Source organism: Arachis hypogaea, chromosome 9 (assembly GCF_003086295.3).
Source record: "Arachis hypogaea cultivar Tifrunner chromosome 9, arahy.Tifrunner.gnm2.J5K5, whole genome shotgun sequence".
NCBI classification, from domain to species: domain Eukaryota; kingdom Viridiplantae; phylum Streptophyta; class Magnoliopsida; order Fabales; family Fabaceae; genus Arachis; species Arachis hypogaea.
This window is the reverse complement of record NC_092044.1, coordinates 59,936,929-59,961,212: the sequence shown is the minus strand read 5'-3', so window position 1 is coordinate 59,961,212 and position 24,284 is coordinate 59,936,929. Positions and strand designations below refer to the sequence as shown.

The following is a 24,284-nucleotide window of genomic DNA, read 5'->3' as shown; positions in this document are numbered from 1 at the left end:
CTTTTCTTTTCCTCTTCTCTTTCATATGAGCAGGAAGAAGAAAAAAGACATTCTTGTTGATGTTGATCCAGAACCTGAAAGGACTCTGAAGAGGGAACTAAGAGAAACTGAATTACACAATTCAGAGACATAGAAGAGCTCAAAGACATTAATGGTCCTTCAAGAAGGCGCCACCCTCACTAAGGTGGACTCATTCCTTGTTCTTAAATTTTTCTTCTGCTTTTCATTTTTTTATATTATATGTTTATCTATGTTTTGTGTCTCTACTTCATGATCATTAGTGTTTAACTATGTCTTAAAGTTATGAATAATTCCATTAATCCTTCACCTTTCTTAAATGAAAAATGTTTTTAATTCAAAAGAACAAGAAGTACATGAATTTTGAATTTATCCTTGAATTTAGTTTAATTATATTGATGTGGTGACAATACTTTTTGTTTTCTGAATGAATGCTTAAACAGTGCATATTTTTGATCTTGTTGTTTATGAATGTTAAAACTATTGGCTCTTGAAAGAATGATGAACAAAGAAAAATGTTATTGATGATCTGAAAAATCATAAAATTGATTCTTGAAGCAAGAAAAAGCAGTGAAAAAGAAAAAGCTTGCGAAAAAAAAGTGGCGAAAGAAAAAAAAAGGGTTGCGAAAAAAATAGAAAGAAAAAGAAAAAGCAAGCAGAAAAAGCCAATAGCCCTTAAAACCAAAAGGCAAGGGTAAAAAGGATCCAAGGCTTTGAGCATCAATGGATAGGAGGGCCCAAGGAAATAAAATCCAGGCCTAAGCGGCTAAACCAAGCTGTCCCTAACCATGTGCTTGTGTCATGCAAGTCCAAGTGAAAAGCTTGAGACTGAGTGGTTAAAGTCGTGATCCAAAGCAAAAAGAGTGTGCTTAAGAGCTCTAGACACCTCTAACTGGGGACTCTAGCAAAGCTGAGTCACAATCTAAAAAGGTTCACCCAGTCATGTGTCAGTGGCATTTATGTATCCGGTGGTAATACTGGAAAACAAAGTGCTTAAGGCCACGGCCAAGACTCATAAGTAGCTGTGTTCAAGAACCAACATACTTAACTAGGAAAGTCAATAACACTATCCGAAATTCTAAGTTCCTAGAGAAGCCAATCATTTTGAACTTTAAAGGAAAAAGTGAGATGCCAAAACTGTTCAGAAGCAAAAAGCTACAAGTCCCGCTCATCTAATTAGAATTAATATTCATTGATATTTTGGAGTTTCTAGTATATTCTCTTCTTTTTATCCTATTTGATTTTCAGTTTCTTGGGGACAAGCAACAATTTAAGTTTGGTGTTGTGATGAGCGGATAATTTATACGCTTTTTGGCATTGTTTTTAGGTAGTTTTTAGTAAATTCAAGCTACTTTTAGGGATATTTTCATTAGTTTTTATGTTAAATTCATATTTCTGGACTTTACTATGAGTTTGTGTGTTTTTTTGTGATTTCAGGTAATTTTTGGCTGAAATTGAGGGACCTGAGCAAAACTCTGAGAAGGAGGCTAACAAAGGACTGCTGATGCTGTTGGAATCTGACCTCCCTGCACTTCAAATAGATTTTCTGGAGCTACAGAACTCCAAATGGCGCGCTCTCAACATCGTTGGAAAGTAGACATCCAGAGCTTTCCAGCAATATATAATAGTCCATACTTTATTCGGGAATTGACGACGTAACCTGGTGCTCAACGCCAGTTCCATGTTGCTGTCTGGAGTAAAACGCCAGAAACACGTCACGACCTGGAGTTGAACGCCCAAAACACGTTACAACTCGGCGTTCAACTCCAATAAAAGCCTCAGCTCGTGGATAGACCAAGCTCAGCCCAAACATACACCAAGTGGGCTCCGGAAGTGGATTTATGCATCAATTACTTACTCATGTAAACCCTAGTAGCTAGTTTATTATAAATAGGACTTTTTACTAGTGTATTAGAGATCTCTGGACGCCTAGTCCTTAGACCATGGGGGCTGGCCATTCGGCCATGCCTGAACCTTTTACTTATGTATTTTCAATGGTGGAGTTTCTACACACCATAGATTAAGGGTGTGGAGCTCTGCTGTACCTCAAGTTTCAATACAATTACTATTATTTTCTATTCAATTCTCTTTTATTCTTATTCCAAGATATACGTTGCACTTCAAATTGATGAATGTGATGATCCATGACACTCATCATCATTCTCACCTATGAACGCGCGTGGCTGACAACCACTTCCGTTCTACTTTAGGCCGGGCGCATATCTCTTAGATTCCCCAACAGAATCTTCGTGGTATAAGCTAGATAGATGGCGGCATTCATGGGAATCCGGAAAGTCTAACCTTGTCTGTGGTATTCCGAGTAGGATTCCGGGAATCTGGAAAGTCTAACCTTGTCTGTGGTATTCCGAGTAAGATTCCGGTATTGAATGACTGTGATGAGTTTCAAACTCCTGAAGGCTGGGCGTTAGTGACAAACGCAAAAGAATCAATGGATTCCATTCCAACCTGATTGAGAACCGACAGATGATTAGCCGTGCTGTGACAGAGTATTTGGACCATTTTCACTGAGAGGATGGGATGTAGCCATTGTCAAGGGTGATGCCTCCAGACGATTAGCCATGCAGTGACAGCGCATAGGACCATTTTCCCGAGAGGATGAAAAGTAGCCATTGACGATGGTGATGCCCTACGTGCAGCTTGCCATGGAAAGGAGTAAAAAGAAATTGGATGAATGTAATAAGAAAGTAGAGATTCAAGGGGAGCACAGCATCTCCATACGCCTATCTGAAATTCCCGCTATTGATTTACATAAGTATTTCTATCCCTTTTTATTTTATTTATTTTTATTTATCCAATCTAATCACATTTGACTTTATGAGTCCACTTAATTGAGATTTACAAGATGACCATAGCTTGCTTCATACCAACAATCTCTGTGGGATTGACCTTTACTCACGTAAGGTATTACTTGGACGATCCAGTGCACTTGCTGGTTAGTTGAACGGAGTTGTGACTTCAAATAGAGCCAGTTATTAAATTTCATACAAGTACAAGAAGTATGGATCACAATTTCGTCCACCATGCTTATATTCATAATAATTAGAATGTTAATGGTAGAAAACAATCATATGTCTAGCTTGCATCTCCAACACCTCTGTTTGGCCTATCTGGATAGTGGATACTATAATTAGAATTTGTGACGCATTAGAGCTTTCTGAAAGTAGATACCTTTTTCATTTTGGGTTGGCTATGTTAAGTTTCAGTTCTTGAATTTATAGATTCATCTGATTCTTTTCAATGATAAATAGGAATATTGGCCTGAAAGCTCTATGAGCAGTTGCATCGTGAAGCAGTAGCTTTGAAAATTGAAAAGAACTTCAAAGGACACATTGCTAGGAAATCTTTCTTAAGTGTACGATCGTCTGCAATAATAATACAAACAGGTTTAAGGGCTATGAATTTTCGTGATGAATTTAGATTTAGAAAGCAAACAAAGGCTGTAATTCATACCCAAGTTCTATTTTTTATATTCATACTTCATAGGTTATAGACTTTCAGTTGAGAAAATGGGAAAATGCACTTCCTACTTTCTTATTTTCTCTGCTATAGTGATCCTTTTTGTCAATATCTTTAGGCTAATTTGCACTATCAAATTGCATTTTCATATAATAAAAAGTTATAAAAGGCTACGATTGTTACTCAGTGTGGCTAGAGGAGAAGGGTTGCTAGGAAGGAACTTAGAATGCTCAAAATGGTTTGAACTATTCTATCTCATTTGTAATTTTATATAATTCGACCTTATCTCGAGATTAATAATTTGTGTAATTGCATTCAGGTTGCAAGAGAAATAGGGCCCTTAAGGAAGTAAATGATAAACTAGAGAAGCGTGTAGAAGAAATTACATGGCGTTTGCAAATTAAGAAGCGTTTGAGGGTAACATAATCATGATAAATTTTTACATATCAATTTTTAAGTATCTGATATGAATTGGGAAAAGTGGAAAAAAATGCCGACACATGGGGTTGCTAAACAAATGTTTAAACACTTACTAGTTCCCCTTATTTGAACCAAACCTTTGAGCACTAACTAGTTCCTTGTTTAATATCCCGTTTAATCATAAAGGAATCACTATTACTGGAAATAGGAACTAAGGAAGAAACCAGGAAAGCTCAGGCTGTGGCTGAAGCTAGAAATAAGGAACTAATTAAAAAGGTTGAAGATTCTGGCTATAAAGTGGAACAACTTCAAGAATTAATTCAGAGGTTAGTAGAGACCCTAACTAGATAAGGGAAAATAATGATCTATAGGGTTTAGCGGATGTAAGGTCCATAGTGTTATATACAATTTACACTATTATTTGTTATATAAGAATGAATAAAGCATCTTTAGATTAGATTATCATGACATGCAAACATGTTGAGTTTCATAGTTAGCAATGTGATTTTCTTGTGTCCCAACTGATGAGCGGATAATTTTACGCTTTTTGGCATTGTTTTTAGGTAGTTTTTAGCATGATCTAGTTACTTTTAGAGATGTTTTCATTAGTTTTATGCTAAATTCACATTTCTAGACTTTACTATGAGTTTATGTGTTTTTCTGTGATTTCAGGTATTTTCTGGCTGAAATTGAGGGACCTGAGCAAAACTCTGATAGGAGGCTGACAAAGGACTGCTGATGCTGTTGGAATCTGACCTCCCTGCACTCGAAATGGATTTTCTAGAGCTACAGAACTCCAAATGGCGCGCTCTCAATGGAGTTGGAAAGTAGACATTCAGAGCTTTCCAGCAATATGTAATAGTCCATATTTTATTCGTGATTAGATGACGTAAATTGGCGCTCAACGCCAGTTCCATGCTGCATTCTGGAGTCAAACGCCAGAAACACGTCACAAACCAGAGTTGAATGCCCAAAACATGTTACAACCTGGCGTTCAACTCCAAGAGAAGCCTCAACTCGTGGATAGATCAAGCTCAGCCTAAGCACACACCAAGTGGGCCCCGGAAGTGGATTTATGCATCAATTACTTACCTCTGTAAACCCTAGTAGCTAGTTTAAGTATAAATAGAACTTTTTGCCTTTGTATTATTGATCCTGGATCCTGAATTGTATTTTTTGATCCTGTGATCACGTTTGGGGGCTGGTCATTCGGCCATGCCTGAACCTTCATTACTTATGTATTTTCAACGGTGGAGTTTCTACACACCATAGATTAAGGGTGTGGAGCTCTGCTGTATCTCGAGTTTTAATGCAAGTACTTCTGTTTTTTTATTCAATTCGACTTATTCTGGTTCTAAGATATTCGTTGCACTTCAACTTGATGAATGTGATGATCCGTGACACTCAGCATCATTCTCACCTATGAACGCGCGTGATTGACAACCACTTCCGTTCTATCTTAGACCGGGCGCATATCTCTTGGATTCCTTAATCAGAATCTTCGTGGTATAAGCTAGAATTGATGGCGGCATTCATGGGAATCCGGAATGGAGAAACTGGGGATCATTGAGGTACAGCCTGTCTTATTCTCATTACAATTGGCAGACAAGTCAGTAAGACAAGCTTATGGATTAGTAGAGGATGTGTTGGTAAAGGTTAAAGGCCTTTACATTCCTACTGATTTCATAATCTTAGACACTAGGAAGGAGGAGGATGAATGCATCATCCTTGGAAGACCTTTCCTAGCAACAGTAGAAGCTGTGATAGATGTTAACAGAGGAGAATTAGTCCTTCAATTGAATGGGGACTACCTTGTGTTTAAAGCACACGGCTATCCTTCTGTAACAAGGGAGAGTATGCATGTAGAGCTTCTCTCAATACAGAGTCAAACAGAGGCCCCACAATCAAGCTCTAAGTTTGGTGTTGGGAGGCCACAACCAAACTCTAAGTTTGGTGTTAGGACTATACAACATTGACCTGATCACCTGTGAGGCTCCATGAGAGTCCACTGTCAAGCTATTGACATTAAAGAAGCGCTTGTTGGGAGGCAACCCAATTTTTATTTATCTAATTTTATTTTTATTTATTTGTTATTTTGTGTTTTAGTAGGTTCATGATCATGTGGAGTCACGAAAAAAATATTAAAATTAAAAACAGAATCAAAAACAGCAGAAGAAAAATCACACCTTGGAGGAAGGACTTACTGGCGTTTAAACGCCAGTAAGGAGCATCTGGCTGGCGTTCAACGCCAGAACAGAGCATGGACTTGGCGCTGAACGCCAGAAACAAGCAACATCCTGGCGTTTGAACGCCAGGAATATGCCTTGAGGAAAGCTAGCGCTGAACGCCAGTAACAAACATGGAACTGGTGTTCAACGCCAGAAATATGCTACACATGGGCGTTGAACGCCCATAACGTGCACCACTTCGGCGTTTAAACGCTAGAATGGTATGCTAAGGCATTTTACATGCCTAATTGGTGCAGGGATGTAAATCCTTGACACCTCAGGATCTGTGGACCCCACAGGATCATCTCAGGATCTGTGGACCCCACAGGATCCCCACCTAACATATTCCCACCTTACCTCCTAATTAATCCTATAACACACTTTCCCAAAAACCCTTCACCAATCACCTCAATCTCTCTTCCCAATTACCCCCTTCACCACTCACATCCATCCACTCTTCCCCAAAAACCCCACCTACCTTCAAAATTCAAAAATCTTTCCCACCCAAACCCACCCTAAAATGGCCGAACCTACCCTCTCTCACTTCCCTATATAAACCCCTCCATTCTCCTTAATTTTCACACAACACACACCTCTCTTCTCCTTCTTGGCCGAATACACCTCGCCCCCTCTCCTCCATAATTTCTTCTTCTTCTTCTTCTTTTCTTTCTTCTCTTGCTCGAGGGCGAGCAATATTTTAAGTTTGGTGTGGTAAAAGCATAAGCTTTTTTGTTTTTCCATTACCATTGATGGCACCTAAGGCCGGAGAATCCTCTAGAAAAGGGAAAGGGAAGACAAAAGCTTCCACCTCCGAGTCATGGGAGATGGAAAGATTCATCTCCAAAGCCCATCAAAACCACTTCCATGATGTTGTGGCCAAGAAGAAGGTGATCCCTGAGGTCCCTTTCAAGCTAAAAAAATGAGTATCCGGAGATCCGACATGAGATCCAAAGAAGAGGTTGGGAAGTTCTAACCAACCCCATTCAACAAGTCAGAATCTTAATGGTTCAAGAGTTCTATGCCAATGCATGGATCACTAGGAACCATGATCAAAGTGTGAACTCGAGTCCAAAGAATTATCTTACAATGATTCGTGGGAAATACTTAGATTTTAGTCCGGAAAATATGAGGTTGGCGTTCAACTTACCCATGATGCAAGGAGATGCACGCCCCTACACTAGAAGGGTCAACTTTAATCAAAGGTTGGACCAAGTCCTTATAGACATATGTGTGGAAGGAGCTCAATGGAAAATAGACTCCAAAGGCAAACCGGTTCAACTAAGAAGACTGGACCTCAAGCCTGTGGCTAGAGGATGGTTGGAGTTCATTCAACGCTCCATCATCCCCACTAGCAACCGATCTGAAGTTACTGTGGATCGGGCCATCATGATTCATAGCATCATGATTGGAGAGGAAGTAGAAGTTCATGAAGTCATCTCCCATGAATTCTACAAAATAGCCAATAAGTCCTCTACTTTGGCAAGGCTAGCTTTTCCTCATCTTATTTGCTATCTATGTTACTCAGCTGGAGTTATCATAGAAGGAGACATCCTCATTGAGGAGGACAAGCCCATCACTAAGAAAAGGATGGAGCAAACAAGAGAGCCCACTCATGGAACCCAAGAGACGCATGAGGAAGCTCATCACCAAAAAATCCTGGAGATGCCTCAAGGGATGCACTTTCCTCCCAACAACTATTGGGAACAACTCAACACTTCCTTAGAATATTTGAGTTACAATGTGGATCAATTAAGGGTGAAACATCAAGAGCACTCCATCATTCTCCATGAAATTAGAGAAGATCAAAGGGCAATGATGGAGGAGCAACAAAGGCAAGGAAGGGACATAGAAGAGCTTAAGGATATCATTGGTCCTTCAAGAAGAAGACGCCACTAAGGTGGATTCATTCCTTGTTCTTAATTTTTTTTCTGTTTTTCGGTTTTTATGTTATATGTTTATCTATGTTTTGTGTCTCTACTTCATGATCATTAGTAGTTGGTAACTATGTCTTAAAGTTATAAATAAATTCCATGAATCCTTCACCTCTCTTAAAAGAAAAATGTTTCTAATTCAAAAGAACAAGAAGTACATAATTTTCGAATTTATCCTTGAATTTAGTTTAATTATATTGATGTGGTGACAATACTTTTTGTTTTTTGAATGAATGATTGAACAGTGCATATTTTTGATCTTGTTGTTTATGAATGTTAAAATTGTTGGCTCTTGAAAGAATGATGAACAAAGAAAAATGTTACTGACAATCTGAAAAATCATGAAATTGATTCTTGAAGCAAGAAAAAGCAGTGAAAAAGCAAAAGCTTGCGAAAAAAATGGCGAAAAAAAATTTTGAAAGAAAAAGAAAAAGCAAGCAGAAAAAGTCAATAGCCCTTAAAACCAAAAGGCAAGGGTAAAAAGGATCCAAGGCTTTGAGCATCAATGGATAGGAGGGCCCAAGGAAATAAAATCCATGCCTAAGCGGCTAAATCAAGCTGTCCCTAACCATGTGCTTGTGTCATGAAGGTCCAAGTGAAAAGCTTGAGACTAAGTGGTTAAAATCATGATCTAACGCAAAAAAGAGTGTGCTTAAGAGCTCTGGACACCTCTAACTGGGGACTCTAGCAAAGCTGAGTCACAATCTGAAAAGGTTCACCCAATTATGTGTATGTGGCATTTATGTATCCGGTGGTAATACTGGAAAACAAAGTGCTTAGGGCCATGGCCAAGACTCATAAAAGTAGCTGTGTTCAAGAATCAACATACTTAACTAGGAGAATCAATAACACTATCCGAAATTCTAAATTCCTAGAGAAGCCAATCATTCTAAACTTCAAAGGAAAAAGTGAGATGCCAAAACTGTTCAGAAGCAAAAAGCTACAAGTCCCGCTCATCTAATTAGAATTAATATTCATTGATATTTTGGGATTTATAGTATATTTTCTTCTTTTTATCCTATTTTATTTTTAGTTGATTGGGGACAAGCAACAATTTAAGTTTGGTGTTGTGATGAGCGGATAATTTATACGCTTTTTGGCAATGTTTTTAGGTAGTTTTTAGCATGATCTAGTTACTTTTAGGGAAGTTTTCATTAGTTTTTATGCTAAATTCACATTTCTGGACTTTACTATGAGTTTGTGTGTTTTTCTGTGATTTCAGGTATTTTCTGGCTGAAATTGAGGGACCTGAGCAAAACTCTGATAAGAGGCTGACAAAGGACTGCTGATGCTGTTGGAATCTGACCTCCCTGCACTCGAAATGGATTTTCTGGAGATACAGAACTCCAAATGGCGCGCTCGCAATGGCTTTGGAAAGTAGACATCTAGAGCTTTCCAGCAATATATAATAGTTCATACTTTATTCGTGATTAGATGACGTAAATTGGCGCTCAACGCCAGTTCTGTGCTGCATTCAGGAGTCAAACGCCAGAAACACGTCACGAACCAGAGTTAACGCCCAAAACATGTTACAACTTGGCGTTCAACTCCAAGAGAAGCCTTAGCTCGTGGATAGATCAAGCTCAGCCCAAGCACACACCAAGTGGGCCCGGAAGTGGATTTATGCATCAATTATTTACCTCTGTAAACCCTAGTAGCTAGTTTAAGTATAAATATAACTTTTTACCTTTGTATTATTGATCCTGGATCCTGAATTGTATTTTTTGATCCTGTGATCACATTTGGGGGCTGGCCATTCGGCCATGCCTGAACCCTCATTATTTATGTATTTTCAACGGCGGAGTTTCTACACACCATAGATTAAGGGTGTGGAGCTCTGCTGTAACTCGAGTTTTAATGTAAGTACTTCTGTTTTTTTTATTCAATTCAACTTATTGCTGTTATAAGATATTCGTTGCACTTCAACTTGATGAATGTGATGATCCGTGACACTCATCATCATTCTCACCTATGAACGCGCGTGATTGACAACCACTTCCGTTCTACCTTAGACCGGGCGCATATCTCTTGGATTCCTTAATCAGAATCTTCGTGGTATAAGCTAGAATTGATGGTGGCAATCATGGGAATCCGGAAAGTCTAACCTTATCTGTGGTATTCCGAGTAGGATTCTGGGATTGAATGATTTTGACGAGCTTCAAACTCCTGAAGGCTGGGCGTTAGTGACAGACGCAAAAGAATCACGGGATTCTATTCCAACCTGATTGAGAACCGACAGATGATTAGTCGTGCTGTGACAGAGCATTTGGACCATTTTCACTGAGAGGATGGGATGTAGCCATTGACAACGGTGATGCCCTACATACAGCTTGCCATGGAAAGGAGTAAGAAGGATTGGATGAAAGCAGTAGGAAAATAGAGATTCAACAGGGACAAGCATCTCCATACGCTTATCTGAAATTCCCACCATTAATTTACATAAGTATTTCTATTCTATTTTATTTATCTTTTAATTATCTAATCCAATCACATTTGAATCAGCCTGACTGAGATCTACAAGATGACCATAGATTGCTTCATACCAACAATCTCCGTGGGATCGACCCTTACTCACGTAAGGTATTACTTGGACGACCCAGTGCACTTGCTGGTTAGTTGTGCAGAGTTGTGACTAAGTGTAATTCACGTGTGAGAGCTACCAAATTATTGGAGCCATTGTTAATGATCACAATTTTGTCCACCACCAACCCTCAAATGCAACTAAGTAATGGTTCTTAAGATTCGTTCTGGTGTCGTAACCTATCCTGACCTAAAGCTTATATTAGGCCACGTTCATGATCTAAATATTAGAACTCTCATGTCAGGTTTGCGACACAGTTTGGCTTAAATTATGGTTACATGATTCTTTCAAATTTTCCCTAGTATGATTATTGGTTAGGTGGGTTATAACCCATAATTGATTTAACTATGCCTTTAAAGGAAAACCATGTCAAGAATTTGGTGGCTGGGTTGAGATCCAGCAACCCTATTGATCAACTTTTATGATCCACTTTCATTTATGTTATTCATTTGTGCACCTTTTATGCCTTTGGATGTATAACACACCTCCTTTCCCATATTCTCCATTATTATTATCATCGTTATCTATACTTGTCTTAACGTAAATCTAATTAACTTCTTAAAACAATTTTCTTTATATAGATCGGAGGAAAAAATTTCCAATTCAGAGTAAAAAAACCAAGTTCTTCGCCAGTAAGCATTGGCTGTATCACCGATTGGAAAAGCTTTGACTACAAGATTAATATAACCACCATCATAAATTTTTAAGGAGTAACAATACCTGAGGCATTACTTCTGCTTCAACAACCGACACATAATTTGATAATACTTTTAACTCTATTGTTCCAGTTCTTGTGAGTAAGTTTTATAAAGTAATTAGATTAATTTGATGAATGTTGTGTGGGAGAATCGAATGATGTAAATGATATTCATTACTTATGCTTCAACCTTTTCAATCATATGATGTAGATGAATTATATTGACTTGCTTGTTTATAGTACTTTTCTTTTAGTTTGATAATACGATGAACTTGTTTAAATTTATATTTATTTTGTATGAAATCAGGTTTATTTTGCAATGAAAAAATATAAAAAAATATTGTTTACCTTACTGAAGGATTTACAGATGGATTTTTCGTCTGTATTCAAAGTTGGAAATGCTATCCCAAGCTCAAATTACCGACGAAAAATCTGTCAAAAAATCTGACGCTAGTTTTCGATGGAAAATCTGTTAGAAAATCAAACGCTTTAAGCGAAATTGAAGTGATCATTACTGAGGAAAAATCTGTCGGTAATGGGAAAAATCTGACAATTTTTTGGCTAAAGGGGGACCACTACCGAGGGAAAATTCTGTCGGTAACGGAAAAAAATCAGTTGGTAAATTACCGACGGAAAAAAATCTGTCGGTAAGTAATTTCTGACGAGGCTTTACAGAGGAACGAAATTCATCGGTAACTAAAAATTTGTCACTAAAAGAAACCAAATTTGTTTGTAAATCTTTCTGTAATAAGCAATTTTTTGTTGTGGAGTTAGTTATGAGCGAGAAAAGGTGGGACGCAATCCACACATTCAGGGGCCTAAAGTAAGTACATGGGAGAGAACTATTAGTAGGAGGCTAGATGACTTTGTATGGTAGCAATCCGTGGTATAATCTCTCTCTCTCTATCTCTCTCTCTCTCTCTCTCTCTCTCTCTCTCTCTCTCTCTTTCTCTCCCTCACACGCACACACACATTCATTCGTCATATCTCTGATTCCCTTCTCTTGAATTCAGGTATCCTCATGTTTGTTGTTGAGTCCTAGATTTACTCTACAATCTACGCTTTCCTTTTATTAATTTTATCTTATTTTAATAGTTGCTTATATTGTGTTATTTCCATCATTGTTTACTATTTCAGTGTTGGAATTTATATGTAGCTAGTGCTCTGTTAACTCTCATTACTTAAATAAAGCTACTCACATACTTTCACCCATTCATTTCATGATTTCAATGACTACGACAGTCGTGGATAACACACAGATGAAGGAAATGGAGGTAGACGATATCAAGAGGCTTTACCAAATGTTAGAAACCATGGCAGAAGAGACCAGAGTTGATCAAGTTAGAGTGATAGAGGCGATGGAGATAAACCACTATTTTATAGTATATGTTGGATTGAATTGAGTGGGTTTTATCAACTATTCTTATACTTATTCATGTAAATTGCATGTTTTTAAGTTTCCTTCCTAATTCTGTACTATGATTGAAAACATGCCTCCTAGGCCTTTAAATCACTAATTTTTAATCTTCTGTTATTATCATTCGATGTCGTGATATGTTCGTTAAGTGATTACATGATTTATAGAGCAGGAATGGCAAAGAGGATGAAGAGAAAGCATGCTAAAGTGGAAGGAAGCAAGAATTTGAAGATTTGAGAAGCTGGAGGTGACGCGCGTGCATGACTAATGCATATGAGTGATCAAGCCATTTTCTAAGTGATGCGTACGCGTGATTGATACGTACGCGTGACCAAGAGCGTCGACAACTGATGCGTACGCGTGACTGATGCATATGCATGACCTTGTGCAGAGCCCACTAACGCGTACATGCCACGAGCGTCACGTGCTGTAATTAACAGAACTTGTTAGGGGCAATTTCTGGGTTAATTTGGACCCAGTTTCAAGCCCAAAAATGCAGAGTAGAGGCTGGGATTGAGCTAAGACTAAACACACTTTTCACTTTAGCTTAGTTTTTGAGTTTTGAATTCTAGTGAGAGAAACTCCTACTTCTCTATAGGGTTTTTGGTACTCTGAGTTTTACTTTCACTTGGATCCTGAGAGAAGCTGTGGTTACCTTCATTTGGAGTCATTTTTCTTATAGTTTTCTTCTCTGATTCATTTATTACTCTTTTCCATTTGATTATTTTGAGTTCATGTTTGGATCTTGTTACCTTTGGATTTTGTTAATGCATTGAGAATTTTCATATTCGTTGTTATTACCTATTTTGCTCTTGTTGATTATTCTGTGTGGTAATTTGAATTAAGTTATTTTATCACTAATTTATCATGTCTTTTATCAGCACCCACCAAGTGTTTCAGGAAATGTCACCCATGATCATGGAGTAGATTTCCTTTCTTGGTTGGGGTTGAGTGATTAGAGCCACTAGAATTGTTATATTCAAGTGTTGATTGGTAAATGAATGTTGCTAATTAGCTTGAAACTCACCAACTCTAGTTCTTCTCTACGAAGTGACTAGGACTTGAGAGCTAAAGTTAATTGTTTCACTTGACTTTCCTTCAATCATTAGAAGATAACTAAGTGAGAGCAATGAGCTTTTACCGTCACACTTGGGAAAGACAATAAGGATAGAATTTTCAATTCTCACCCCTAACCAAGGCTTTTTACATTGATTATTTTACAACTCTTGCTCGTTCTCTATTGCTATAATTTCTAGTTATTTCTCTTGTTCTCAACTTCAAAAATCTCCAGGAAAATCTCAACCAATAATCTGCATTTTGTGTCAACTCTTGGGGAAACGACTTGAGATTCTACTCCCGGTTATTGAATTTAAATTGTGACACACCTTTTAACTATGATTTGTGGAAAATCTCGTTGGTTAAGACTATACTTGCTACTTTGATTTGAAAAAATATTTTTGGTAATCTTGACCAACATTTATCCGCACGTCATGTTTTGGCACCGTTGTCGGGGAATTGCATATGTGTGCTTTATTATTGGTGGGTGTAAATATTTTCACATTTGCATAATTACGTCTTTTATTTGTGTGCTTTATGGTTATTAGTAGTATTTAATAGTATTTTTCTTAGTATATTTTGTTGCCGTAATCTCTATGTTTCTTTTATTAACCATTTCACATATTAGGCGAGTTCGGCGTCGGCTAGCTTCCGAAGGTAGTGAAGGGGCTTCTCCCAATTCACCAATCTTACCCGAGGTTGAATCTGAAGCGTCATTTGAGGAAGAAACTAACTCCTCTCCTACTAAATCTATTGACGTCTCTTATATTGATTTAGGTACTGATACTATGGCAGCTCTTAGAAGAATTACTCTCAAGGAGGCGGGAGCTCCGGATTTTACTCTTCAACCATTTCAAGTGCGTCATCCGAACTTGAATGCAGATTTTGAGCTAAAGACCTCATTGATTAATCGACTTCCTAAGTTCTATGGTGTAGCCGCTCAAGATCCCATCAAGCACCTAAGAGACTTTTAAACAGCTTGTTCAACTGCTAGGCGGTATGATGCGGATGAGGTTGCTATTTGGTTATATGCCTTCCCATTTTCTCTTGAAGGAAGGGCAAATGAGTGGTTCTACACTCAACTCGAGAATGTTGTCACTAATTCAGAATTGCTTAGAAGGGAATTTTCGGACAAGTTCTTTCCACTGGAGGTCACTGATAAATTGAGAAAAGAAATTTCTTGCGTTATTCAGGGTGATTCAGAGACTCTCTATGACTATTGAGAACGATTTAGGAAGCTCCTTGATTTGTGTCCCCATCACATGATTGACGAGTTGGTGCTTATTAGTTACTTTTTCCAAGGCATGAAGCCTCAAGATAAGATCCTTTTGGATGCTTCAAGTAATAGTTCTTTGACAAAGTACAAGACGGCGGCGGAAGCGTGGCAACTTATCACCGATTTAGCTAAGTCTACTCAACATGCGTGGCACAGGAATAATCATCCCAAGGCTATTGCAGAAGTCTCCTCTAGTACTGAGTCCGCTCTCACCAAGACTTTGGGAGAGATGACCAATATCCTCAAGCAACTCCAACTCAATCAACAACAACCTCCACCTCCTCCACAACAACAATGTCAACAGTTAGTTCCTCTGAGAGTGTGTGGGATTTGTGCTTACTATTCTCACTATACTGATGAATGTCCACAACTCCAAGAGGACAGCACCTTGGTAGCTACCAATGCTTATTACAACCATCTGAATCAAGGGTACTATCAAAAAGGGGATAACTATAATCAAGGTGGTAACTACAATCAAGGTTGGCAAGACAATTCCAACTAAGGATGGAGAGACAACTACAACCAAGGAGGAAGAGACAATGGTGGTGGAATAATAATTACCAACAAAACTGGTACCAACAAAATCCTTCTTACCAACAACAAAACCAAGGCCAAAGATACCAACCACCTCACCAAAGGCAAGCTCAAATACCTCAACTCACCCAACCACAAGCCCCCCAAATTACCTAACCTCCTTCTTCCTCCAACCAAGATGAAACACTTTGTCTTCGTTCTATTCTTCAAGGACAAAAAGAGCTTCAAGCTACAGTTGCCTCTAGCATCACTGGTCGCACCTCCACTCTCCAAGCTCTTATATCCCGTATGGAACCACCCTCTACCTCCAATACTCAACCCTCAAGCTCTAGTGCACTTCCCTCTCAACCCTAACCTAACCCCAAGGGTGTAATCAATGCCATCACTTTGAGGTCCGGCACTACATTGCAAGAGAGGAGTCCCGAGGAGCCAAGCTCAAGAAAAGCCCCTCAAGATGAAGATGTTGTTGAGGTAGAAGATGTTGAAGACGAGGATGAGGTACAAGAGGCAGTTGATGAAGAACTTTCTCAACCACGAGATGGAGTATCTAAGGAAGAAAATGTTGTGAAAGAGGCTATTCCAATCCATTTTCCACACCTAGCTAGGAGGACTAAAAAGCAAGTGGAGCTAGATTCCAAGATGGTGGATATCCTCAAAAAGGTTGAGGTAACTATTTCTAAAGGATTTGTGCACGAATAAGGAGAAAATTCATGATTTAGAAACTATTCCTTTAGGTAGCTCGATTTCTGCTTTGATGGGTGCTATACCGGAAAAATGTGGTGATCCCGGTCGTTGTATGGTTACTTGCACTATAGGTGGTGTACAATTTTTTTATTACATGTGTGACCTAGGTGCTTGTGTCAGCATTATGCCGTTATCTGTGTATGATGCATTGAAACTTTTGCCATTGAAAAGATCAGCAGCCCATTTTATTTTGGCAGATAAAAGCATAATTTTTGTGGTTGGCATTGCGGAAGACGTCTTGGTGAGCATTAAGGGGTTGATTTTCCCTATTGATTTCTACATTCTTGAGATGCCCCCTAATGACTCAGGAAGACCATCGTATATCTTGCTTAGGAGGCCGTTCTTGAAGACCTCTTGGTTTAAATTGGATGCCTTCTCGGGTACCTATTCCTTTGAAATAGATGGAAGAGCAGTGAGTTTCAACTTTGATGATGCTATGAAGCATCCACCGGAAGACCATTCTATCTTCCAGTGTGATATTATTGATGAAATTATGGCCGAAGTCCACCATGGTATAGTTGATGAGAAGAACATAGTTCAAGGTGCAAGTGTGGGGAAACCCCCTGAATATGATAAAGACACCTTGCTACCTCTGGTGCTACCGGATAATCAAGTGCCAAGCCATGAGCTAAACATGGAATTAAAGCCCCTTTCACCTCATCTCAAGTATCCTTATCTTGAAGATGATCAAAAGCTCCTGGTGTTCATTGCAAAAGAGCTTACATCCCAATAAGAGGAGCGATTACTTAATATACTGAAAAGAAACATGAAAGATCTTGGGTGGAGTTTGGCAGACATAGTAGATATAAGCCCTCAAGTTTGTGAGCATCACATTTTCCTAGGTGAAAGCCAAGCCTATCCGTCAGCCTCAAAGGTGGTAGAACCCCACAATTCTAGAAGTTGTGAAGAAAGAAGTGACCCGACTGCTTGAGGCTGACATTATCTATCCAATCTCGGATAGTGAATGGGTTAACCTAGTACAAGTGGTTTCGAAGAAGTTTGACGTCACCATAGTCAAGTATGAGAATGGGGAGCTCATGGCCATAAGGGTGCAGAATTCATAGAGAGTTTGCATCGACTACAGGCACTTGAACTTGGCCAATCATAAGGATCACTATCCACTACCTTTCATCGATCAAATGCTTGATAGCCTGTTAGTTAAATCACATTATTGCTTTTTAGATGGCTATACTGGTTATTTTTAGATCAAAATCGCTCCAAAAAACTAAGAGAAAACTACTTTCACATGCCCCTTTGGAACATATGCATACACAAGAATGCCTTTTGGTTTATGTAATACACCGGCTATGTTCCAAAGGTGCATGATGAGCATCTTTTCGGATCTTATTGAGAACTTTATCGAAGTATTTATGGATGATTTTAGTGTTTATGGTGATTCCTTTGACCTTTGCTTGGATAATCATGCTAGAGTATTAGAGAGATTTGCTAGTTCAAACCTTATGCTTAATTTTGAAAAATGTCAATTTATGGTAAAGCAAGGTATTGTTCTAGGTCATGTTGTCTCTAATACTGGTATATCTGTTGATCCTGCAAAGGTTGATGTTATTTCTGGTTTACCTTACCCCTCCTCTGTGAGGGAAGTTCGTTCTTTTCTTGGTCATGCAGGTTTCTACCGGCATTTCATCAAGGATTTTAGTAAGGTTGCACTACCTCTTTCCCGTTTGCTGCAGAAAGACGTAGAGTTTAACTTGAATGAAGAGTGCATGGAAGCATTTGACAAGCTGAAGATCGCCTTAACCTAAGTTCCTATTGTTATAGGGCCTGACTAGAGTCGGCCGTTCGAGATAATGTGCGACACATCTAACTATGCGGTAGGAGCGGCACTGGCTCAGCGCGAAGGTAAGGATCCCTATATCATAGCTTATGCTTCTAAGAGTTTAGATGGTGCCCATTCTAACTGTACTACCATTGAAAAGGAACTCTTAGCTATTGTTTTTACCTTGGATAAATTTCGGGCCTATATACTTGGAACCAAAGTGGTAGTATATTCAGACCATGCGGCTTTAAAATACTTGCTAGCTAAGAAAGAGTCAAAACCAAGTTTAATATTATTTGCCACTTTGGATCACCATGAGCAGTCATGAGTGATCAAGGCTCTCATTTTTGTAACAAAAGAATGACAGGTTTGATGAAGAAACATGGCATCATTCACAAGGTGGCGACAGCTTACCATCCCCAAACAAATGGCCAGGCTGAGGTGTTTAATAGAGAGATCAAGCGCGTAGTCGAGAAGATTGTTAAAACTCATAGAAGGGATTGGAGCTCTAGGCTTGGAGATGCGCTTTGGGCTTATCGGACAGCTTACAAGACACAGATTGGCATGAGCCCGTTCCGCCTAGTCTACAGAAATGCTTGTCAAATTCCGGTAGAGGTGGAACTCAAGGCTTATTGGACTGTGAAGGAATGTAACTCAGGATTGGGAGGAGCTAGAGTCGAAAGGAAACTGCAACTAGAAGAATTGTAGTGCATTCGGCCAGAAGCTTATGAAAACTCAAGGCTCTACAAAGAAAAGGTGAAGGTGGTACAAGATCAGAACATCAAGAGCAGAGAGTGTAGAGCTGGGGATCAAGTCCTTCTCTATAACTTAAGGTTGAGATTAATGGTAGGAAAACTGAGGTCAAGATGGGATAGACCTTACGTGGTGGAGAAGGTTGAACTGTATGGAGTTGTCCACTTAAGTCACCCCTCAAGCCCTACCTTCTTCAAGGTCAATGGCAACAGTTTAAAGCTTTATCATGGTGCAAAAGTGAAGAACAACAAGGAGCTCGAGATCTTCTTTGTTCAAGATCATAACAAGGCTTATAGACCATCCAACTTAAGGACGTTAAAAAAAGTGCTAGGTAGGAGGCAACCCACCATGGTATGATCTTCTTTTTTTTATAGTTCTATTTTATTTATTTACTTATCTTTGATTCATTGGGTGTTTGTGCCAACTTTCAAATATGCATGTTTACCTTTGTTCTGATATTTCCAAAAAAAAAGGGATCATGCGTAAGCATCCCCGACGCGCATGCATCATAGTTGATGCTGTCTCTCTCTGGTACAAAAACCAGAGAGTTACCCTGAAACTGTCCAGGTGGCCTGGGCACACAAACCACCCTACGCGTACGCCTCGCTGATGTGTATGCGTCACTAGCAATTTTACCTTTCCAAGCGTGTGCATGAGCGACGCGCACGCGTCACATGCCACTAATGCAAACTCTGTTACAAAAACCAGAGAGTTGCACTGGAACTGTGCAGGTGGGGTGCTAGGAGCACAACCCAACCCACGCGTGGGGCTCGTTAATGCGTACACGTCACTGTGTTTTCAGGCTTCCCTTGCGTGAGTGTGGCTGACGCGCACACGTTGTAACACCCTACCTCATAGAGTCTTATGCCTAAGTCATAAAGCTGAGGTGGCAAGGTATTACGACCTCAAAAAGTAAAATATATATAATAATAATAATGAAAAAGAGATAATATACTAGGAGCCTTGAAAGATAGGTAAAGCAAAATCGCAAAATCAAAAAGCGCAACCTTCAAAAAACGTAGTTACTTGCGTGAGAAGAAAACTAAAGTTCAATAACATATATATATACATATGACACGAGTAGAGGTCTAACAATACAAAATAACATGCTCCTAACTCAGCCTGGGAAGCCAAGGTTGGCCGGAGAACATATATGTACATATATATACATAATAATAACCGAAAAGAATATGTTCAAAACCCTAGTTCTCCATAAAACCTCTAAGAGGTACTAAAAAAAGTATTCTTATATCCAAGAGGAGAAACTATATATATATATATATATATATATATATATATATATATATATATCGAATTCAATAGTCCTCGGTCTTAATCACTTGGTCTAAGCTGCTTACCACTTCTAATCTTGTCGAGATAATTTCTAAGAGAGTGCAACTTCCTTTTTCTAACTTTCTAGGTCTTCACTTCCAATTAAATCATTTGGTTGAGATCATGTAGTTAGAATCTTAGTTTGAATTTCACTAACCCTTTTTCTATTGTTTCAGTTTTCAACTTAGAACCTAGGTTGTCAAATCTTTCGGGGTTGGGTTGATACTGGAGTGACTAACGTACTGCGCCACCTTAATGTATAGCCTGGTCATTTTTCCTCCAGTAGTTGAAAGGTGGATGGCTTGTCGTTATTCAATTAATAATTACCTAATGGTATTAAATCCTTTGATTACTGCTAAAAATTTTTCTACTGGGGCTTCGTCATGACACCATAAGGTTGCATCCCACCACATCCTATGTCCTTGGTTAGTGTATCATTAGGTTCAGATGTGATAAATCTCGACACAAAGGTTGCTTTCTCCTCTCAAAGTTCAAAAGCTTGTTATATTGGGGAATCTAATTAATCAGTGCGTCTTAACGTGTCGATTGAACCACAGACAATACGGTAGACAAAAATTAAAGTTCCAGATCTCTTCTTGTTGTGGTATACTACACATTCCATCTTCCTTATTTTAAAAGTTTTGCTCTTAATGAGGCATTGCCTTGATGGCTATATTTAGAAACAATACTAGATGTTTACCAAGCTCGAGAAAATTTTCAAAAAGACATCAAACTAAAAGATGTTCACGCAGTCTAAACACCGTTTACAAGGGATGAAAAAGGACATCTGGTGTAATATGATTAAATTTTTGCAGGTTACTTATATTTGTTTTGTATGTTTAAATGACGAGAGCTGATAAGGATCAGAATTGGCGAATAGGCTCGGGATAAGATCGGTTCTGGTTTGTTTGATAGCATTATAAGAGTTGAATTTCGAGAGCAAGCACACAGTTGTATTTAAGTTAAAATTTGTAGTAAATCATAGAGGGCTTGAGTAATTTAAAAGAATCATCAACTCCAATTGTTAAAAGGGCTTCCAAATTTAAACAAAACTATGAACTAAGAAGTAGAATCGGGAGAGCTACCAAATAACCAACTATAGTATTGCAATAAGCTTGAGTAATAATCAGTATGGAAATGTTTGCGTTGCTGACTTGTGATGTAACCATGGTACACGGACGATTTGACAAAGGTGATATTGTAATTGGCTTTTAGTTTGGACTCTAGTAAGTTGATTATAGAAAATGTTTTTGTTGTTATCTTCCTCTTCCTTTGACATCACCAATATTTCATATGGGGAGCGCTTAATTGAACGGACTTTGTTTCTATCACCCATCTCATCTGACTCTCCAAGCTCTACCGATTTTAACGGTGTTATGGTACTCAAGGTAACCATGAATGATTTGGTCCTCGTCTCAAACTCTTATTGATACTTACTCTTTCTCGCCACCTGAGTAAATTTGTAGCTAAAAGCTAAATCCGTGTCATGCCTCTTGCTCACAGTTTTGGGTTATTAAGTTTGAGACCTACAATTCTAGTTTATTTTACGTATGGATAAGTGTGATATCTCACTTCCTATATTCAAATAAAATTTCAGGTATCAGTTTCAGTTTACTTCTTCCTTCTCGTGACCCACTATTACCTTGGGCTCTCGTACGTGGACAAACTATCGCCCTATGCCTCTGATTCTCTTATCACTAGAAGTATTGATCATTCGTCCAATGCTAACTAGAAACTTCACTAAACTCTACAAGCTTTAATGGCAATACCCTACTCAGAACAATTTAGTTTGGTTCAAGGTCCTATACTAGGTTTGACATTTCACTGCTAGGTCTTTCTTCCCTATCTTAGGCTATGAGTAATCATGGTATCCTAAAATGATACATTTCTCCTTAAATTCAATCATTGCAATTACCTTAACCTGGGGATTATGATCGGTCTACATCACGAGTTTCCACCATGTGGACTAGGACAGTCCTTAACTAGATGCTTGGGTGATTCGCACCGGTAACACAAACCTTGCCTATTTTTATGCTTCCTATTGGGTCGGTAGTTCTCAGTCCTCTTGAATTCTTGACTCCTTGGTGCCAAGTTTTGATGGTGATCTCTTCAGTGGGACTCCCGGTTATCATTTTTTACCACAGCTGCGTTCCTCACACATTCTTCAGCTATTTGGCTCTTGTTCACAAGCTTAAAAAATACCCTGATCTCCATAGGTACAACAAAGCTTAGAATATCACTCTAAAGGCCACCCTTATACTTAATGAATTTCCACTCAACAAAGTTTTCAGGTGCACCTTGATAGATTTGGGAAAAGTGACACAATTCTTTGAAAAGTTCCTTGGCATTCTTGACAGATGTTAGAAAATACTTTTTGTAGAAATCGGTTCGGAATACTTCCCAGGAAATCACAACACCATCTAGCTACAGGATTCGCCATGTTCCCTGCCACCAGTATTGAGCCTCGCCTTGCAGCTGATAAGTTCCAAATTCAACCCACTGCTCTTGGGAAATGTGCTGACCTTGCAGTGCCCGCTCCATAGCTTGAATCCAATTATCCACTTCAGTGGGGTTTGAAGTTCCTCTGAAGATCGGGGGGTGAACCTTCAGAAAAGAGGAAATCATCATAGAGCCCTTACCGTCGTTATTGCCATTATTCCCATTGGTCATTTGGATTCCCAGAGCTTCAGCTATCACCTGCATAGCCGCAGCAATGTTTCCTATGGCAGCTATAAACTCTACAGGGTTGGGATTATTCCCTGTCGCTTCAGGCATAGCATTTCCTATTCTGCCTCTACCTCGTCCACGACCGCGACCGTGAGTCAACATCTGGTCCCTATACACACCAAATAAGTGATATCAAGTTGAACAGCCTTAATATCGCAAGTCTAGTGCCTTAAGTCCCAAATGCATGCTCATGAACGTTTATGCCACATATATCAGTTAGATATCCTAATGGCACATAGACACATATATAGAGAACACACAGAAGCATAGTCAGTCTGTCCCTCAGGCTCTATAGGAACGAACTGCTCTGATACCATAATGTAACACCCTACCACATAGAGTCTTATGCTTAAGTCATAAACTTAGGTGGCAAGGTATTACGACCTCTAAAAGTATAATATATATAATAATAATAATAAAAAAGAGATAATATACTAGGAGCCTTGAAAAATAGGTAAAACAAAATCGCAAAATCAAAAATCCCAACCCTCAGAAAATGTGGTTACTTGTATGAGAAGAAACAAAGTTCAATAACATATATATACAGATGACACGAGTAGAGGGCCAATAGTACAAAATAACAAGCTCCTAACTCAGACTGCGAAGCCAAGGTTGGCCGGAGAACATATACGTACATATATATACATAATAATAACCCAAAAGAACATGTTCAAAACCCTAGTTCTCCATAAAACCTCTAAGAGGTACATAAAAAAAGTATTCTTGCGTCCAAGAGGAGAAACTATACATATATACATCAAAGTAACAAAAGGAGACCCCAAAGTGAACCACTTTGCCGCAAAAACTTCAGACACCTACCGAGGTGCCGCTCGACCTGCATCTAAAAACAACAACACAGTATGGGATGAGAACCGGCAGTTCTCAGCATGGTAAAGGTTCCACGCACATAATATATAAGGTTCTGGGAATGCCAGAGGCAATCCTAGAACGACGACACTCAGATTATAAAGCTTAAAATTACTAAACAGAAACCGTGAAAGGAATAGGTGTCTAGGGAAGTCTAGCCTCAACTTAAATTCTATCTTAACACTCAACTTGTCCACCTGTCCACCGTTCCTCCATCTCCAGTGAATTTACAAATACAAACAAACAGAAAACTGTAAGCACAGGTAGGAGACAAGTAGTGCAGGTAGCGATTATCACAATTATCATATTATATTCAGTTAGACAATCCCAGATTAAGCATAGCAAACAAACAAACAAAATGCATATGATGAATGTCTATCCTACTGGTCGTGAGCTCACGTATCGGTTACTTTGCCAGAACTCGACACATCTGGTAGCTAATCCAAACA

The 24,284-nt window shown here is 38.9% G+C and overlaps 2 protein-coding genes across 2 annotated transcripts; both read left to right on the top strand.

Annotated features, from left to right (window-relative positions):
* The first annotated feature begins 16,389 nt into the window (after nucleotides 1–16,389).
* On the top strand, nucleotides 16,390–17,112 carry LOC112709165 (uncharacterized). Its single transcript, XM_025761060.1, has one exon. The coding sequence runs from the start codon at nucleotides 16,390–16,392 to the stop codon at nucleotides 17,110–17,112; it is 723 nt and encodes a 240-aa protein (XP_025616845.1).
* Nucleotides 17,113–18,187: 1,075 nt separating this feature from the next.
* LOC140175124 (uncharacterized) lies at nucleotides 18,188–18,864 on the top strand. Its single transcript, XM_072202051.1, has 2 exons — nucleotides 18,188–18,299; nucleotides 18,524–18,864. The coding sequence occupies exons 1-2, from the start codon at nucleotides 18,188–18,190 to the stop codon at nucleotides 18,862–18,864; spliced, it is 453 nt and encodes a 150-aa protein (XP_072058152.1).
* The last annotated feature ends 5,420 nt before the right edge of the window (nucleotides 18,865–24,284 follow it).

Bases quoted from the DNA above. Each gene is read 5' to 3' on its own strand.
- LOC140175124 (XM_072202051.1), top strand. From the start codon at position 18,188: ATGTGCGACACATCTAACTATGCGGTAGGAGCGGCACTGGCTCAGCGC. The intron at 18,300-18,523 runs GTACTACCATTG...AAAGAATGACAG, and splicing joins AGATGGTGCCCATTCTAACT to GTTTGATGAAGAAACATGGC.
- LOC112709165 (XM_025761060.1), top strand. From the start codon at position 16,390: ATGGGTGCTATACCGGAAAAATGTGGTGATCCCGGTCGTTGTATGGTT.